This window comes from Canis lupus, chromosome 7, assembly GCF_003254725.2.
Source record: "Canis lupus dingo isolate Sandy chromosome 7, ASM325472v2, whole genome shotgun sequence".
Taxonomy (NCBI): Eukaryota; Metazoa; Chordata; class Mammalia; order Carnivora; family Canidae; genus Canis; species Canis lupus.
The window spans coordinates 30,967,548-30,987,412 of record NC_064249.1 but is presented as its reverse complement, the minus strand read 5'-3'; the positions used below and the strand labels follow the sequence as shown (position 1 = coordinate 30,987,412).

Here is a 19,865-nt window from a genome sequence, read left to right as displayed (position 1 = left end):
GATGTTCTTTAACCTCCATGTATTTGTGGTCCTTCCAAATTTTTTCTTGTGGTCGACTTCAAGTTTCACATAATTGTGATCTGAAAATATGCATGGTATGATGTCTTTTTGTACCAGTTGAGTCCTGACTTGCAACCCAGTATATGATCTATTCTGGAGAATGTTTCATGTGCACTTGATAAGAATGTGCATTCTGCCGATTTAGGGTGAAATGCTGTGAATGTATCTGTGAGGTCCATCTGGTTCAGTGTGTCATTCACAGCCCTTGTTTCTTTGTTGATCTTCTGCTTAGATGATCTGTCCATTGCTGTGAGTGGGGCGTCAAAGTACCCTCCTATTTTTGTATTATTATTAATGAGTTTCTTTAATTTTGTTATTTGTTGACTTATATATTTGCTACCAAGTTAAGGGCATAAATATTTACAGTTGTTAAATCTTCTTGTTGGATAGATCCTTTTATAATGAGAAGGCGTCATCCTTCTTCATCTCTTAGTACAATCTTTGGTTTAAAATCTAGTTTGTCAGGATCCCTGGGTGGCGCAGCGGTTTGGCGCCTGCCTTTGGCCCAGGGCGCGATCCTGGAGACCCGGGATCGAATCCCACGTCGGGCTCCCGGTGCATGGAGCCTGCTTCTCCCTCTGCCTGTGTCTCTGCCTCTCTCTCTCTCTCTGTGACTATCATAAATAAATAAAGAAAAAAAATTAAAAAAAAATAAAATCTAGTTTGTCTGACTTTAAAGCTGGCTACTCTAGCTTTCTTTTGATGTCCATTAACATGATAGATGGTTCTCCACCCCTTCACTTTCTAAAATGAGTCTCCTGTAAGCAGCATATCAATGAGTCTTGTTTTTTTTATCCATTCTGATACCCTAAGTGTTTTGATTGGAGCATTTGTTCCATTTACATTCAGTAATTATTCAAAGATATGAATTTAATACCATTGTATTACCTGTAAAGTTGCTGTTCCTGTAGATTGTCTGTTCCTTTCTGATCTTTGTTACTTTTGGTCTCTCTTTCTGCTCAAAGGATCCCCTTTAATATTTCTTGCAGGGGGGCAGCCCAGGTGGCTCAGCGGTTTACCGTTGCCACCTTCAGCCCAGGGCCTGATCGTGGAGACCCAGGATCAAGTCCCATGTCAGGATCCCTACATGGAGCCTGCTTCTCCCTCTGCCTGTGTCTCTGCCTCTCTCTGTCTCTCATGAATGAATGAATAAAATCTTTAAAAAATATATTTCTTGCAGGGCTGGTTTAGTATTCGCAAATTCCTTTAGTTTTTGTTTGTCATAGAAACTCTTTATCTCTCCTTCTATCCTGAATGACAGCCTTGCTGAATAAAGGATTCTTGGCTGCACATTTTTCTCATTTAGCATATTGAATAATATATCATGCCAGTCCTTTCTGGCCTGCCAGGTCTCTGGGGACAGGTCTGTATCAGCCTCCTGTGTCTGTCCTTATAAGTTAAGGACCTCTTGTTCCGAGCTGCCTTCAGGTTTTTCTCTTTATCTTTAATTTGCAAGTTTCACTATAGTATGTTGTGCTGTTGACCTATTTTTGTTGATTTTGAGAGGAGTTCTCTGTACATCTTAGACTTGAATGCCTGTTTCCTTCCCCAGATTAAGGAAGTTCTCAGCTATAATTTATTCAAATAAGTCTTCTGCCCTTTCTCTCCCCACTCCCCCCATCCCCTGCTCCGCTGTTCTTCTTCTGATACTCCTATACTATGGATATCATTTCACTGTATGGAATCACTGAGTTCCCTAAGTCTTTTGTGATCTAATAGTTTTATTTCCTTCTTCTTTTCAGCTTCCGTATTTTCCATAATCTTATCTTCTATATCACTGATTCACTCTTCTGATTCATTCATCCTTGGTTTTATAGCCTCCACTTGGGACTACATTTCAGTCATAGCATTTTAAATTTCAGCCTGACTAGATTTTAGTTCTTTTTCTCTATTGTAAGGAATTCTCTAGTGTCATCTGTGCCTTTTTCAAGCCCAACTACTATCTTTATAATCATCATTTTAAATTCTAGTACAGACATCTTACTTCTATCCATATTGATGAACTCCCTGGCTGTGAGTACTACCTCCTGTTCTTTCTTTTGGGGTGAATTTTCTCCATCTTGTCATTTTGTCCAGAAATGAAAAGAAGAAAGGAAAAAGAAAAGCAACAAAACAATAACAACAAAAACATAGGTCCTGGGTGTGTTTTGGCCTGCTTTTAAAAGAAACTAGATACCAGAATAAGAAAGAAAAAATATATGAATAAAATAAAAGGAAACAAAAAATAAAAAAATATAAAGTATATATAAAAATTTTAAAATAAAAAAAATAATAAAGAATAAAAGTACAAAAGATGCTAGATACTATTTTCCCCTAAAGCTGAAGGTTTGCAGCTCTCTATGATCAGTAAACTCGGTGAGAACCAGGGTTTGTGTTGTCTTCTGGGGGAGGGGCGGGTTATGCTGATTCTCAGGTGAACTTGCCCTAGTGAAAATGGGCCTCCAGGGCGCAGGGAGGTAGGGCTTCGTGTAAGTGGCTCTGGGCTCCACTAGGTGGCACTGTTTTTGCTCCCCTAAGGCTTTCAACACTGTTGGGCAGGATGAAAGTGGCAGCCCCTGCCCCCTCTCTAGCCCCAGAGTTGAAAATTGGGCTCCCCACTCTTCGCAGAATCAATCACTCTTGTCGCCCTGATTTCCATCAGAACTCTGCGTTCACCCTGCTTGTGTCCAAGCTTTTTTTGTCTCAGGTGCATGACTGAGTTTCAGGACTCCTCCAGATTTTAGGGACTCCAGCAGCACAGACCTGCACTACTCCTCCTGGGGAGGGTCTCACCACGCTTCTGCCTTTTGCTGGACCCGGCCCGGGAAAGCGTCACACAACCACACAGTTCATGGCCATCTAGGCAGAAGGCCAGCACCTAGACTTGCTGTTCTCAGCCGGGTCCCACGTCCCTATGCCTGGGGACAGTGCACCACTTAGGCGCAATCTGTTGTTCCTGTGACCCAGGGGACCCTCAGATCACAGTGTCACACCCGGATTTCTGCCCTGCTCTGCCACCTGCAGCTCCGGAAGGTCTGCGCTCGCTGCCGCAGCGCCTGGGGAGGTGGGGGGGGGGGTCCTCCAGCAGGCACCCTGTATGCCACCTATATTCAGCTGTGTCACACTGGGGTCCGGCCTCTGCACCTCCCACCTCCCAAAAGGTGCTCACTTTTCAGCTTGTCCACTTGCGGTATTCGTTTTCTCAGAACCTCTGATTGATTTCTTGGGTGTTCAGAATGATTCAGTAACTGTCTAGTTGTATTCGAGGAACGAGACCAACTGAGGGTCCCCTACTCCTCTGCCATCACAACGCTTCCTCCCTAATGGTCTTATTTTGTAAACTAATTGGATTCTTTTATTTTTAGAGGCATCTTGGGGCTCCTGGGCTGCTCAGTCAGTTGAGTGTCTGACTCTTGATTTTTGGCTCAGATCATGATCTCAAGGTTGTGAGATCGAGCCCTCCCTGCCCTGGGCTCCATGCTCAGCACAGGGTCTGCTTGGGATTCTCTCTCCCTTTCTTTCAAAACTGCCCCAACCTGCTCGGGCGCGCTCTCTCGTAAATAAATAAAATCTTAAAAAAAAAAAAAAGGAGGCATCTTGAAGGAATACATTTTGGGAAATGTTCTATGACCCTGGGAATACTTACAGGGTCTATAACCCTTATCAGATTCCCCCTGCTTTAGAGTGCGAGATTCAGTCTATGTGTAAGACACAGAGCAGACACATCAGACAGGACTTCAGACTGCCTCCAGGACCGTGCTGGTTATCAGAGCCCAGCTTTGGGCTCTGGGGCTTGTTGCACAAAGGAAATGACAGTCATTAGAAGCTGCTCTGGAGGGGCACCTGGGTGGCTCAGTGGTTGGTGTCTGTCTTTGGCTTATGTTGTGATCCTGGGGTCCTGGAATCAAGTCCTGCATCAGGCTCCCAGTGCAGAGCCTGCTTCTCCCTCTGCCTATGACTTTGTGTCTCTCATGAATAAATAAATAAAATCTTAAAAAAAAAAAAAAGAAGCTGCTCTGGAATTAACCAGTGTGTATCTAGTGCCACAAGATCTGCTCTGATTCTGAGCTGGGGCTCCCAAGCTGCTTGTCCTCTTAGAAGGGACCTAATACAGTTTTTGAAATCTGGCTAAAGCTAATGTTTGTGCTGTGGTGGTGACACCTTGTGGTCCAGAAGAGGAACGCACAGGACAGTCAGCCCTTCCCAGCACTTCAGGGCGACATCTGGGGCGAGATTTCCCCACAGAGAAACCCTGGTCTCCCAGAGGCACTGATGTTAAATTGGCAAGATTTAACTTTCATTTCCCTGGCCACTTTCCACCCCACAACCCTGATCCTATGGCTTGTCAATAAGCTCAGGCTGCCACCTCTCACCCAGGATCCTCAGGACCCTCCCTGGCTGCAGGGCCCCTGCCCACTCTTTCAAACCTTTGAGAATCTCCTCTTCTAAAGTGCTCTAGCCCCAGAAGTACCCCTCCTTCCTTCTTTGAGACCCAAATTCCTACTCTTCCAGTACATGAAGCTCAGCTGGCCGACAAAGGATGTTCAGAACTATCATACATGGGATCTCCTCTTATCCTCTTCACAGCCTTCAGGGAAGGTGGTATAATGATCATCCCAGGTTTTCAGATGATGATACTAAGGGTCAAAGAGGCTGTGAGTGACTTACAGCTACAAAGCGGAGACACCAGGACTGAAATTCTTATTTACTGATTCCAGATTCCCTGTTCTTTACACTGCTGGCTTGCTTCCACCGATTACTAAGTGAAAGGAAGCAATCTCTGCTGTCTTCAGATGTAGGAGTGTGGAGGAACCCTACTCTCCAAGTTGTCCACTGTGGACTAACATGTTTTAAGAATTAGAACTGGGTTTGGTCCAATTGAAGAAGACAGGATAGACTCTGGTGCTCGTGAGGCGGGTGGAGACCCAAGGCTCTGAATGACCCCACCTGTACGCCAACACCGGGTGCAAGCTTGGCTGGCACTCCCAGATCTGGATTCTGATTCTGAGCAAACCTTAACCTGAAACAGGATGAAGCTTTTCCAAAGTAAGTATGCGAGTCTCCCTTTGACCTTCTTTCAAGTCCTTGGGTTTCTCCTCTTTTGAATCATAGAAAGACGAAGTTTTGGCTTCTAGCGCCTGGAAGTCTTTCCAGCTGGAGGCAGGAGAGCTATGAGTAGCGTAGTATCTGTGATGATGCTCCTCAGAAGGTGACCTCCAGGGCAAAGGCTGACCTCCCCAGCCCAATGCACAAGCTCTTTGCGATCCCTCCTTCCTGCAGCGCATGCTCCCTACCCTTGGCTGCATGGAAACTCACTGCTCCCGGGATATTTCCCACACCTCGCCCACTCATCCTTAAGGATCTAGCTCACATAACACACAGCATTAAGGAGTTCTTACCAGGCACGGTCTCCGTGCTTTACATGTACTTTTATTTAACCTTCATAGGAACTCTATGAAGTGAGTACTAGTTTTATGCCCATTTTACAGATGTAAAAACTAAAGCACAAAGAGGCCAAGTCAATCACCATGTGACCATGGTCCCATAGCTAACAAGTGGCAGAGCCAGGATTCAAGCTCACACCATGCTCTTGGCCACATGCTATATTGCCACCCCAAGTGCCCCCTCTTTGCAGAAACCCTTTTTTATCTCCTTGTGCATCCTCTGGTTTCCAACACCATTGGATATAAAGCTATTATAGCATTCATCATGTAACCTTCAGCTCTGGGTCTCCCTATACACACTTTGCTGCAAGGAAGTGCAGGCCAACATTGTCCATGGCAGACCTTGGTGACCATTGCTGGAGTCACTGAGTCACGCACGGGTCAGGAGGCAGGCCATAGACCCAGAGGAGGGCTGCCAGGTGGTTTCAACAGAAATTCCAGACACACTCGATAAAAATTTGCCAGCCAGAAATTTGGAAACAAAACTGGAAGCTTGTTGAAATCCACATTATACTTTCTAATTTACATTAGATTGAGTGGGTTCTATTTGTATTATTATTATTACTTTTTAAAAGTTCTTATTTTGTTCCCCAAGTGAGTGAAGGACAGAGTGAAAAAGTTCATCCTCGTTTGACCAAAGCCTCAAAATGTTCATTCACCAGGTGGGACTCAGCAGGCCCCGGAGGGCTCTTCTCCTGCCCCATCCCATTTCTCACATGTCTCCAACCACTGCTTCACTTTTCACTGCCCACACTGAGTGGAAAGATATCCCAGAAGTTAAACCAACCGGCATCTTTCAGACTTTGTTTTTTTTTTTTGTTTTGTTTTTTTTGTTTTTGTTTTTGTTTTTGTTTTGTTTTATCTCCAGGAGCACTGGGTGTGCCAGGGGGCCCTCGAGCCCAAAAATGCCAGCGAGGTATTCCCACAGCAGTTGGTGCCAAGGTAATATGACAGTAAAATATTTATATAGGGTTCTTTGGTTGTTGTTTTTTTTTTTTTTTCAGTTTGTTTCCTGATCAAAGGTCAAATACCAAGCTGCCTAGTACAAAGCAGGTGTCCAGGCAACCACAGCTGAACCTCATGTCTCCTGAGAACATGGGATCCTTCCAGTAGACCTGATCATGCAGTTGGGTGTGGCCCGAAATGGGGGGCATGGGATCCCTGGGTGGCTCAGCGGTTTAGCACCTGCCTTCGGCCCCGGGGTGTGATCCTGGAGACCTGGGGTCAAGTCTCACATCAGGCTCCCTGCTTGGAGCCTGCTTCTCCCTCTGCCTGTGTCTCTGCCTCTCTCTCTCTTTATTTATTTATTCTCTCATGAATAAATAAATAAAATCTTAAAAAAAAAAAAAGAAGAAATGGGGGGCATGTTTGGGAAGGTGAAGTTCAGTGAAGCCCGGATAGGGAATGAGGATGGGAATGCCTGCCTGTGAGTGCAGCCATAGTGCTAGACTAGGACATGATCATAGTCAAAATTAAATCCCACCCAGTGCTTTTGCACAGAGTGTGATCCATACATGCTCATTCGAGAGAATTGAGTTGCAGGGAACAAAGTTAACAAATGAACATTTATTATGTGCTTCCACTGAGTGCTTTACATGATTCACTTTTACTTCCCACAACAACCTGTGAGATGGGTATTATCATGAGAAAACTTAGAGAAACTGCAAGATATCACAGGCTGACTGCAGGGTGGAGGGAAAGAGCAGCCCAGCAGCCCAGCAGCCCTGCACGGAGGCCGGATTGGCCAGGCTGGGATCTCCCCTGGCAACTCTAGCCAGTCACCTGCATTTTGGGGCGGGGGCCCGTCTTCCCGCTGACCCTGTTACCTGGTGCGGCTGGCCGCTCCTTGTTCAGGATGTCATAGCTCTTCCAGCTGTACTGAGGAGCCGGAGAGCCCTCCTTCGACTGGCAGGTCAGCTGGATATTGTTCCCGATCACGGTCTCTCCCTCGATGCCGCAGTCCGGCGTGGAGGGCAGCACTGCAGAGTGGGAGGACCAAAGTGAAGGCATGACCCAGGAGGGGCCTGGGGACAGCCACCTTCCACCTCACTCACACACATACTACTTTGCTCATTCTAGGGCAGAGAAATTCATAGCCTCCTGGGGAGAGAAAGTGCCGTAAGGTCAACCCACCCCAAATATCTCCTCTGTGGCCTGTCACCATCAGCGGGCAGCACACACGGACATCAGGAAGTGTCCTGAGTGCAACAGTAGTCACCACCTTTATAAAGGTGGGGAGACTGAGGCCCAGAGAGGAGACTAGGCAAGACCTGGATGGGACTAGAACCAGGTCTTCTGACTCCACAGCCAGTACTCTCTCCAGTAGCCATAGCAACTCCCTCTGGTGTTGACCCTTTCAAGTCAATCCTGCAGTCCCTCAGTGTCCCATCTCTAAGAGCAGGGGACAATAGGTTTTCTGTAAAGGGTCAAAGGTAATATTTTAGATTTTGTGGCCATGCTATGGTCTCTGTCACTGCTTCTACTTTTTAAATAATCCTTTCTAAATGTAAAAACCATTCTTAGCTTTCAGGCCATGTATGAACAGGCCTAGGCTGGATTTGGCCAACTTTGCCTGCCTCCGGGTTAGTGGAAAGCCCTGTCTCAGAAGCCCTTCAACTCAAACTGCGGGCCACTGGGATGACATAGTGAGTGAGTTCCTGTGTTCAAGGAGTCCAGTGGGGCAAAAGACAAGTAATTAGACAATAACAGGCAGGCAGGAGGCCAGGCTGCCAGGGCAGGGATGGCACAAGCAAGGTCACAGCCTGGGCCGTGACCTGAAGGAGGAGTGAGAGTAAACAAAGCCAATGGAGGCAGTGGTGGTCAGAGACAGGTGAGGGCACTCCACACAGAGTGTGCAAAGCATGTGCACAGGCCCTGAGACAAGAAGTATCAGCTATGCTTGAGACTTCAGGTAGTATCCCTGGGGCTGAGAAGGGGAGAATACGCAGCACAGAGGGCTACCACTGAATGCCTTGGCAGGCCTGTCCCCTCCAACTCCTTTTTTAGACCCATGTATAGTCTGCTTCTCCAGTAAATAGTGCCACCCATTGTACAGTCCAGACTGCACTGACGCATGCTCACTGAGCATGAAGAGTAGCTGGGAGAAGCTACGCAGGATGCACCCCTCCCCTCTGGCCCAGCTGCCAGTTCTAGCTTTGCTCTGAAAGGCCAAGGTGCTTGTGGGTGGGTGTGCTCCACATCTTCTGCTGCTCCAGTGGAGGCCCACCAGGTGTGGGACAAGCATGGAGTAAGTAACAGGCACTTCCCTAAGCCTGCCCCAGTTGGACTCCCGTAAACCTAAGAGGTGGGAAGTTCAAGAACCGCCTTCCTACATCCTGGTCCAGGCCCCAGGGACAAGCAGCCTGGGCAGGAGGGTCGGACTGCTGCCTTCACTGGGTTCTGGCCCAGCAGGAACAGGAGAAGGTGAGCCCTGCTACCTGCCCTGGGTCTGGCACTAGGTCAGGGTTGGCGGGCCACGCTTTACCTCCTGACCGCTCCGGGGTACAGGAACATCCCTCTCCACTCACCAAAAGCAGTCACCCTATTTCTCAGCTCTGCCTTTGGAGGAGCTGGGCTTTCATTTCACAATGAGAGAGTCGGCCTAAAGTACAACACCCCCTGGGACACAACACTGCAACCAGCGTCATACTCGGGGTGTGCATGACTGTAGTCAGGCCTTTCTGGGACCAGCTTTCTGGGATCCAAGACACAAAGGGAAGAGAGCAGGCCAAGGCAAAGGAGCCTCTAGAGAAGCCTATCCGGACACATCCGGAGGCTAGCTAGGGGAAATTATCAAGGCGAATCCTTAATTCACTCTGCAGGCAGCAGTAGAGACAAGAGACCAAGCACCCCCAGGAGGCCAGCCTTATAAGGGAGCACGTCAGGGCCCCCCACCCCCACCCTGACACCCGGGCCCTAACCTCAGCGCCCTGGCTGTCCTCCCCCCAGCCCACCTAGGCACCAGGTCCCCACCCTCTCTCAGGGCTCCGTCCCCGGCCCCCCACCATGAAGGCCAGCGAGGACCTCGAGTCAGCTCCAGGCAGACAGCCCCTCCTGCGGAGCTGCGAGGCCTGCGGGGCTCCGATCTGCCCTTGCGACCTCGACCTCGCGGACGGAGAGCGGCTGCTCCGCGGAGATCTCGGCGGCGGGCACGGCCGCTCCGAAGCTGCGCCTCCCGCGGCAGCCGCCAGGGGGCGCCAGAGGCCGCGGAGCCGCCCGCCCGCCCCCGCCCGCCCCCGCCCCCGCCCCGCCCCCGCGCCCGCGCCAGGTGGCTTCCCCGCGGGGACGGGTCCGCGCGCTCCGCCCGGTCCCGGAGCTCTCGGCGCCCTCGCCCCGCCCGTTGGGCGGCCCCGTATAATTAAAGCCCTTCTACCTAAAAATAGCCCAGTAGCAAAGCCATTTGCAAAGCAAACTTTCTTTTAAAGATTTTTTTTACCGGATTTCTTAACTTGGAGTACAAAATGGCATCTCTCTCACTTTCCTTTCTCTCTGTCTCCTTTTAAAGCAAAACACTGAGATCCCTAATCTCCCACCGGACGTGTGTCCTTCGCCCCCCTGCTGGAGAGCTCCTGTCTTAGGATGAAGCTGGCCCTGGAGGGGCGGGAGGAACTGGACAGTCACGGGTAAGCGGGTCTTGCTGGCTTTCCCCGAAGCAGCTCGTCGCCTGACGAAAACAGCTGCTTCAGGGAAGCCAAAAGGAGACCGAATTAGCCAGAAAAGGACCAGGTGCAGAGAAGGGAGGGGTGCAGCCAGGGGCCATGCGGGGCAAGGGGAGAGGAGGAAGAAGTGCAGAATAGAAACTAGATACAAACGTGCATTTTTTTTTTTTTTTTTTGGCTTGTAGTATCTCCCCGAGGAGCTAAGGCAAATAGAAATGAAGAGCTATGTACGCAGAACAATTTGTTAGGACATTATTTATAAGGGCTTTAATTGCAACAGGTTGTTCGGTTAGGGACGGGGGATGCTGCACCCACTCCCCCGAGGGGCGAGGGGCAAGTGGCGTGGAGCTTTAGAAAGGATGGTAAGGAGGATCCCTGGGTGGCTCAGCGGCTTGGCGCCTGCCTTTGGCCCAGGGCGCGATCCTGGAGTCCTGGGATCGAGTCCTGCGTTGGGCTCCCTGCATGGGGCCTGCTTCTCCCTCCTCCGGTGTCTCTGCCTCTCTCTCTCTGTCTATCATAAATAAATAATTTTTAAAAAATCTTAAAAAAGAAAGGATGGTAACTGCGAAGAGAGCAAAAGGCACGAAAGGGGCAAAGTCCCAACTCCTTAGGCGACAGATTCAGTTATGGACAGAAACAAGCACATGGATAAGAGCTGGAAGGAAGCACCAACAAATAAAAAACCTAGTGACACAAGTGAATGTTTTTCCTTTTTTAGTTTCTCCCTCTCTCTGTCTGTCTCTTTTTTCTAATAGTATTTCTTAAGAGGCAGGGCAGCATCACCAAACAGTTCTTTGTTTGTGTGTGGACCAAGGTGGAAGAAGGAGGGGAGTGAGCAGAGCTCCATTTTAACAACGCACAGCCTTCTCTGTGCTGCAGATCTGCACACGAGGAGCCCTCCGGAGAGCAGGCCTCTTGCTCTGATGGACCCAGAGAGACAAACACAGCAGGGCACCCCGATTAGATCTGGAGCAACTAAAACAAAGCTATAAAGACGCTTGAAGATGATAATGTGTGATGGTGACAGCCTCGTCCATGAGATGAGAGGAGGTGTGAATGTTCCTAGATCTAAGACCATCAAGAGCATCCCATGAAAACCCAGAAACTACTGCCCATGCACTCACAGGGCAGTGGAGCTTCCATCTCTTAGACCCTAAGCGAAAGCCTTCCCCCTGGAAGAGCAGGTACAGAACCTCAGTTACCACCGAGTGATGTGTTCAAGATGCAGGTGTGCTGTGGACAAGGGCAGGCAAGTGGCACATCCAGGGCTGGCACGGCTCTGCCCCTCTAGCCTTCTCTTGTTGGCGTGGATCCAGGAAGGGCAGGATGCAAGTTACTGCCAAGGCGAGCTAAAACATCACTGGTGAGCTTGTGTCTGCTATCAACTGACAGCTGTTACCTTACTTTGAAAGGTAGGTAAATATAGAAGAATTTGGTAACCATCCTGAACTGGATTGATTACTGGCTGGGAGTGGTAGGTTTACACCGTGGAGCAGTGAAGGGCTTTGCTTTTGGGCCATCCTGTTTCGATGGAAGCTTGGACACTTCCTACAGGTGTCTCGAGCCTCACTGTTCTCTTCTATTAAACAAGAGTGTTAATTCCCACTTTCATAGATGGATTGCAAAGATTAAAAGAGGCCATATCAGTAAAGCTCTTAGGGGCCTGGCACATACCTGGTGCTCAGTAAATGGGAGTTATTATAACCATGAATTTGTGGCAACTTTCACACACACCAAGGTCATTGCAAGTTGATGGTAGTTTCTCTCTGTTTAAGTTAAATCCCCTCTGTTTTTAGAGCAAGAGGACACATAGAAATGGGAAATTTAACTAGATAGGATGGGAACAGGGTTGTGAAAGGAGTCCCATGCCTTCCTCCTACAGACAAAAAAGGCTCTGCATCTGTCCACAGGAGGCCTGGAATTCTATTAGAGATCCCATGTTATTGAAGGTCATTAAATCTGAAATACATCTTCTTAGATGAGAGGACTTGCTATTTTTAACTTGTCATTCCTTTGCAAATTAATGTGTAAGTTGACCATAATTCCAATCAACTTCTATTTTTAACGAAGCAAAGTGGTTTAAAAAATTAACATGGAAGAAAAATGTGTAAAAAATTGACAACATTTTTTTTGGAGAAGTTTAGTAAGAGAAGATATTACACAGCATCAGATATTAAAAGCCAACTATTCAAGCACTGATAGCTCCAACTAAAAAAAAACCCACAAAAATTATGTATATATACATCAACACTATAAGCATGCTGTAATCAAAACCATGTAACAGCATAGGAATAATCAAAAGGAAAATGGACAAAAAAGGAATGAAAAATCAGCCATGTCTATGTAAGAACTTAATATGTGACAAAGCTGGCATTCCAGTGGGATAATAATTGTTTCTTTGGTACAATAAATGATGCTGATGTAATTGGTTACCCATTTGAAAGAAAACAAAGTTAGACTCCTAGTATCCTATTTACAAAAATAAATTTCAAGTAAAATAAAGATCTAAATGTAAAAAATAAGACCTAACGACATAAGAAAAGAACATTAAGTTCATTTTTATATTCCCAGCAGTGATGGTACATGACAAGAGACCTCAAATGCATGATAGAAAACATTAGCAAGATACAGATTGGGACTTCTCCTGTGGCTCAGAATTTACTACAACCTCCAGGGTGGTAAGTATCCTCAATATTAAGGAGAAGCATGAGGAACATCCCAGCAGCCTTTCCAAGAGCAAATCCTTAGGTTATCAGTTACCTTCCTCCCACCCGAGCAAGAGAAGCCTAGAGGTTCATCAGGGAGATTTCTTTGTAGAGGATACTTAGGAATAGGGATTCATGAGCATTTACTCTCCTCTCTTGTGGGAAGGGAAGAAAGGATTTCCCCCATCTCAGGTCAAGCCAGGGAGGCACCAAAAAAATCCAACATGGAGATTAGGGTTCCCTACTGTTGGGAGATGGCATCTCTCATTCCCTGGCTGAGGCTCAGAGAGAGAGAGGAACCTGTAAGTTGCTGAAGTGCTGATCCTGCAGTGTGATGATGGGAGGGCTATATAGATCCTCTGGGTTTTGGGGACCCGCCTGAGGACTGTAATGCCTGCGTGTTGCCAAGAAAAGCTGGCCGGAGCAAGCTTCAATGGCAGGGTAAGTAGGGGTGTGGCAAATAGGGGGGTGGTGTGCTGATTCACATCATACTGAAGGGACTCTGCTCACTGGGCCACAGGAGAGCCCAGAGTGGACTGGCCGCAGTGAGTGCCAAAAGCAGGGGCTGGGTAGAAAAAGGATGGGGGGCACACATGCTACCTGTGTCAGGTGGAAGAAACTGCCAGTGCACCCCCTAAAAAAACCTATGGTGGAATTACGTGAGAGCCAAGAGAGATACACGTGGTCTAGCCAGGTGAGCAGGCCTTTCCCTTTTCTCCCTTTAACCTTCCCTCCCTTGGCCATGACCTCAGAGGAGCCACGTCATCATCTCCCAGGGGTGGGAAGATCTATCTATCTATCTATCTATCTATCTATCTATCTATCTATCTATCTATCAGTATTGTTCATACAAAAAAATGGAAACAGCCTGAGAATATCCATCAGTATGGAACACTTGAATGAATCATAGTATATCTACATGATGGAACGTACGCTGCTAATAGGTAGATCCATAGATATTGATCTCGAGAAATACGCATGAAACATTACCCCCCAAAATGATCTTTATAATACAATCTCTGTTTGGAAAGGACATGGAGAAAAGCATGAAAGAATATTACCATTGGCTGCCATGCTGGTGTTAGGATGGAAGAAGGAGACAGTTAATTATTCTGTATTCAGGGCTCTATTGTTTGACTGATACAATGCTTCAGAAAGCCAGGCGGCCACTTTCCGCAATTAAAAATAAAATCCCACTAAGTAGTATAAATGGAAAAAAAATAAAGGAAAAATGGTCCATCATTTTGGCATAAAAGCTTTGCTACCTCCTGGGGTGGAGGCCACTCCTATATTGGACATAGAGGAGGCATTCACTAAAATGTTCCAGTAACTGACTCTGAGTCAGGTGCCTACTTTCCCTGGGCTTCATCTACAAAATGAAGATACTCAGGGAGATGATTGTTCAGATTCTTCCCCAACTAGAAGCTCCTATAATAAGATATTGGTAGGAAAAGAGTGTCATCTTGGGACATCTGTCAAAGGCAGTAGAACCTGATCAGTGGTGTGTTGTTGAGGCCCAGGGGTAGAGAGATGGTGGTGTGAAGGGTTTCTACTGATTAGCTGAATTTATGACGGGAAAGTCACGATCTGGCTCTCAGCCGGCACCACAAGAAGGCACGGTGAGAGTCCTTCTTTACTTTTTTTTATTTTATTTTATTTTTTTTTAGAGTCCTTCTTTAGAATCTATGATTTCCCTTTTTCTTCTCCCTAATAAGTTTGCCATGAAAAGGAAGGGAGCTGGGATATGGGGAAGAAGAGCACTGGACTGAACGGGGACAGAACTTCCCAGGCTGCCCCGGGCCGCTCCAAACAGGCCTCCTCCTCTGCCCTGGGAACTGGTTCCCAGGGGTGGACAGCTCAGAACAGTCTTCAGGTGAAAAGGGAGGAGCAGCCCCCTGCCCAGGCAGACGGGATGAGGGGAAGAGTCTGAGCTCCTGGTCAGGCATTGCTGCCCCGGCTTTACCTTACCCCTTACCTTACAGGGAGCTTCTCCTCCCTGTTCCCCCGCCCCTGCACCCCCTCCCCGCCAGGAAAGAGATGGAGACACTCACCGAGGACCAAGAGCCGGACACGTGACTGAGAGGTGCCCATCATGTCTGACATCAGTGAGACTGAGCACTCGTAAGTGCCATTGTCATCCATGGTCAGCTGATCAATAGTGATGGAGGCATCTGATTGCTCAGCATTTTTCGATATGTTGACACGGTTCTTATAAAGTTCACCATAGATGTATCTTTTCTCCAAAAACTGCCAGATGAGCACCTTTTCCTGGGAGGAAGAAGAAACCACCACTTGGCCTTACCCCAGGGCTTGGCATGGTGCTTGCTGCCTGTGCTGATGATTCTCGTCCACCATTCCCAGGCCCAAAGCCCTGTCTCAACAACCCCTTCAAATAAACAGCTCTAATACGTAATGCCCATTTGTGGATTCCTGTTACAACATATATGTGCTTTTAATAAAACTATTGAAAGACCAGGGCAGGTAGGCTGTTCATACCACAGGAGCACATGTGGATAAATGGGGCTTTCTCGGATCCCCACACTTTCACCGCCGGTATCCTCTGACATCTCCCTTACGCATTCGATTTCAGTTCATTGTCCTCACTCATTCAGACAACTAGTATTTATCGAGCACCTCTTATGTGCCACACATTGTGCTGGGCAGCCACCATTGGCTTCCAAGCCCACTTTATTTACTTGACTCTTCTACTCATTGTTTACCAAAAAGAACATGATACTAGCTGGATCACTACTTTTGAGCTAAACTGCCTCAGTACAAATCCCAATTCCACCAAAATGTGACTGTTTCCTTTCCTACAAAATGGAGATAAAAACAATAATACCTATTTTATACAGTTTTTGTGAGGATGAAAGTATATATATGCAAAATGGCATTGCCTGACATAGTAGGTTTGCTGTAAGTGCTAGACATAATGGTTACTGAGCATCTACTAGGTGCCTGACATTCAAAGATGAATAACTCATGATTTCTGTCCTCAAAGAATAAATGCTACAACATCCTGTAATTAGCTATATGGGACCTCAGAAGGCATTATGTCTAAACTGGGAACTCAGGGAAGGCTTCCTGGAAGAGTTCTCAGAAGACAGTGCCTTGGATCCTGGAGGACAAAGGAGAACTGGCCAGGCCCCTAGAGGGTTGGGGCGGCGCATATTGGAAGAAGACAGATGTATCTGGCATTTTAGGCAAAGGAAGAATATTGAATAAAGACCTAGGAGTGGGAAGCTTTGTTGGGTCAACCCCAAGTGGTTCAGTATGAATGGAGGTGAGTGTGTGAGTGAAGGGGAGGGAGAAATGATAAGCATGGGCAGGTAGCTATAAAGATCACAGCTGCTACTTATTGAGTACATGCTACATGCTGGGTAATATTCTAAGCACTTGGTATGTATTATCTCATTTAATCCTCACAGCACACCCCCCCCCCATGGAGGTATTATGATTATACCCATTTTACACATGAGGAAACCAAGGCACCAAGAGGTTAAGTACCTCTCCCAAGTTTACGTGGTTAACCAAATGGCAGGGCAGGGATTTGAACTGGACATTCTGGCTTCAGGGACCATGTATATAGGTCTGAATAATTTGCATTTTATCCTGAAAGCACTAGAGAGCCATGTATTTTAGGAAGTTAGCTCTCCATTCAGAGTTGGAAATGAATTAGAAGGAGAAGGAAAGGCAGTTAAGAAATCAGTTTAGCAATTCAGATGAAAAATGATGGGTCTTCAGATCAGGCTGTGGCAGTGCAGCCGGGAAGGATAAAGTGAATTTGGGGAGTGTGAACAGGGTGGACCAATGGGCCTGGGAGTGTATTAAATGTACAGGGTCAGGGAATGGAAGACCTCAAAGTGAGAGTCTTTGGCCTGAATATTCAGATGTGTGGTGATGTCACCTCCAAGAGAAGAAATACCTTAGAAAGAGAATGTTGTAAGAAAAAAGTGATGCATTCTGTTCTATATGTGTTGTGCCTGAAGTGTGGATGGGACACCCAGGTGGAGTTCAGTAGGAGCTGGACAGGGTGGCTGAGTGCACCTGGGGATGAAGGTTTGGGAGTCAGTGACTCAGATGTTAACTGAGCCATGGGCTAGATGAAGCTACCCCAGGTAACAGTGCGGTATGCCAAGTCCCCAGGTTACTTCATTCTGAATGGTCCACGACAGGTCAGATAGAAGAAAACCCAAGATAGGATTACCGAAAAAGGCAAAGGAGGAAGATTTCCAGACGGGAAAGTGGTTGATAGTGGGATATGCTTGCGAGAGATGAAACAAGATAAAGCCTGAATGAGCACGTGAATTCAGCAAAAGAGAAGTTGCCGACGAAGTCAGTGGATTGGTAGAGGCAGAAGGCAGAGCATGCTTGTGTAGAGAAGGGAGTGTGGAGACAGGTCCTTTGGGCAAATTAGGACAAGGTGCCCTAGTTTTTGGACAGACACAGCCTGTGCCAGGGCACAGGTGATGGAGTGTAGGCCCCCTGGGCTGGGTACCCTTGGGCAGGGCATGTCCTGGGGGGGTTGTGTGTGTGCAGGTAACCAGCTCTCAGGAAGCTTGGCTGAGAAGTAGAAGGGCATCAGGGCAGGAGGGGAGGAAGTGTCTGGGGCTGTGGACCAGTCCAAGAATGCGAATCTCTCCCAACTCAGCTCTTTTCCAAGGAGTTGACTCTGCCTGGGACTCGTCATGCCCCAACCATTCTCCTAATCACAGCTGTCCCAAGGCTTCCTCCCTGGATCCCCTGCCCCCACCCCCTTGCCAGGACATGTCACAATAATCTCCTTGAGGACTCAGATGTAATCCCTTTCTCTGCACCCTTGCTTATTCTCAAGGGGATTGCCTCAAATCCTTTTGAAGGCGAGGATCCATCAGTCAATAGGAGAACTTCAGTGCTTCTCTAAGCACTCAGAAGTGCCTGGTGAGACCCTACAGCTGGTTGGCTGAACACACGTGGTGGTGAAAGAGACCTCCTTCAAGCTAGGGGCAGCAGTTTCCCCCTCTAGGTTTTTACCCTGAGATTCTGGTTATAGAGAGGACCTGTGCCCGTGGCCATCAGAGACTCTGGGGTAACAGACAACAGGGTGCATCAGGCAGGATTTACTCTCCTGTCCCATCGGTCCTGCTCCTCTAGGCCGTGGGTATCCTGAATCACCTCTTCTTTCCTGTCAGGGAAAAAGCTAAATGCTTTCACTCTGGGTATTCCAGGGACCTGATGCTTACCTCGAGCAGGCACCTTTGATTTTTTTTTTCAAATTATTTACTTATTTATTCATGAGAGACAGAGAGAGAGGCAGAGACACAGGCAGAGGGAGAAGCAGGCTTCATGCAGGAAGCCCAATATGGGAGCCGATCCTGGGACCCCGGGATCACGTCCTGAGCCAAAGGCAGAGGCTCAACTGCTGAGCCACCCAGGCATCCTGGTACTTTTAGATTTTTTAAAAAAAAATTTTAAGTAGACTCCACACCCAGCATGGAGCCCTTTGCAGGACCTGACCTCAAGACCCTGTGATCAAGACCAGAGCCGAGACCGAGAGTTTGGTGCTTAACTGACTGAGCCACCCAAGAGCCCCTCTGTTTGCATTTTAAAAGTAGATCTCACTCTGGAACTTACTGAACCACAAAGGAAAAGACAACTGTTAGCTTAAGGTGGGAGAGGGTACTATCTACTTCCCTGATGACCGTGTGCAGGTACATGAACAAGATCTGGCACCTGTTTAGAGATGTTTTTTGTATGATCCCCCTAACCCTGCACCCATCCTTTCTTTTTTTCTAAATGTACTTTACCAAAAAAAACTAAAAAAATAAGGTTGTAGAATTATAAAATTCCTTCAAACTTGGGACCTTAGGTGAGACACCCTCAAAGTGACTGATTTTAGTCCTTAGGGAGTCGATGTGGGTTGCTGCTTATTTAAATACAGTTCAGCTGGAGCCAGCTGGAGCCCTGAGAATGCCAGTGTACTCCCTGTGTTTCCAGGTGCCTCCTTCCTGAAACACGGGAGCAGGTGTTTGATTTAGTTCACCAGTCACCTGACTGGTGAAACACGGGAGCAGGTGTTTGATTTAGTTCACCAGTGCCTACTCAGTTGAAGAACTGGGTTTTTATTCTTGAAGAAACTCATAGAAGGGCATGTTTATTATAGGTTGACATACTCATTTTAAAAATATTTGGAGCACCTGGGTGGGTCAGTGGTTGAGCATCTGCCTTTGGCTCGGGTTGTGATCCCAGGGTCCTGGGATAGAGTCCCTCATTGGGCTCCCTATGGGGAGCTTGCTTCTCACTCTGCCTGTGTCTCTGCCTCTCTCTGTGTTTCTCATGAATAAATAAATAAATAATCTTAAAAAAAAAAAAAGACTTGTTTATTTATTTGAGAAAAAGAGAAGAAGCACACCAGCGAGGGAAGGGCAGAGGGAGAAAAAGAGAATCTCAAGCAGACTCCCACCTTCCCACCCCCATGACAGCAGAGCCCAACAAGTGGCTGGCTCCATCTCACAACCCTGAGATCATGACCTGATCCAAAACCAAGAATTGGGCGCTGAATAGACTGAGCCACCCAGGTGCCCCTCAGTTCACAAACTAACATGTACAAAAATGTCCTTGGTGCAGTATGCCAAGTAATTGTGAAGATTGTTCTTGAATATTGTGTGAAGGCTAGGAAGTTGGAACAGGCAAGTCATGGGTGTTGAAAGCATTCATTTATCTACCTCATTTATTTTTTATTTTTGCATCAAATCTCTATTTCCCTATTTTATGACTGCTGAAGGGTTCCAAATGGGGACATTTGAGATATTTTGTAATTTTTTAAACCCCCCATTCTGTATTTGTAATATACAAGGAAATGATGAGGCATTGCTCTAATAGTTAAACAAGGGAAGGAGAAAGAAAGACTCTAATTTCTGGGTAGAGAAGTCTCCTTTGTGGAAAAGTAGATCAAGTGTTATCAAAAGTTTGTCTATGTTATTGTACCTGACTTTAGGATCCAAAAAATATTTTTTGCCAAGTTGTGCTTTTCCTCCTGG

The 19,865-nt window shown here is 47.2% G+C and overlaps 1 protein-coding gene and 1 long non-coding RNA gene across 9 annotated transcripts in view; one reads left to right on the top strand and one right to left on the bottom strand.

The window, feature by feature from the left end:
- Nucleotides 1-15,259, top strand: part of LOC112648699 (uncharacterized) — a 44,113-nt gene extending 28,854 nt beyond the window's left edge. Inside the window, exons 3-7 of one of the 8 annotated variants that reach the window (XR_004817643.2) lie at nt 4,758-5,085; nt 6,352-6,425; nt 9,988-11,553; nt 12,716-14,967; nt 15,101-15,259. This is a non-coding gene — a long non-coding RNA (uncharacterized LOC112648699). Of the gene's footprint in view, nt 1-4,757; nt 5,086-6,351; nt 6,426-9,745; nt 11,554-12,712; nt 14,968-15,100 lie in introns of those variants that run through there. The other 7 variants (XR_003129226.3, XR_003129227.3, XR_003129225.3 and 4 more) reach the window with 7 other exon arrangements.
- GPA33 (glycoprotein A33) overlaps nt 1-19,865 on the bottom strand; it is a 47,071-nt gene that overhangs the window by 9,898 nt on the left and 17,308 nt on the right. Inside the window, exons 3-4 of the mRNA XM_025430486.2 lie at nt 14,898-15,114; nt 7,310-7,462 (exon numbers count right to left, since the gene is read on the bottom strand). Coding sequence (XP_025286271.1) covers nt 7,310-7,462; nt 14,898-15,114 — 370 coding nt within the window. The remainder of the gene's footprint in view (nt 1-7,309; nt 7,463-14,897; nt 15,115-19,865) is intronic.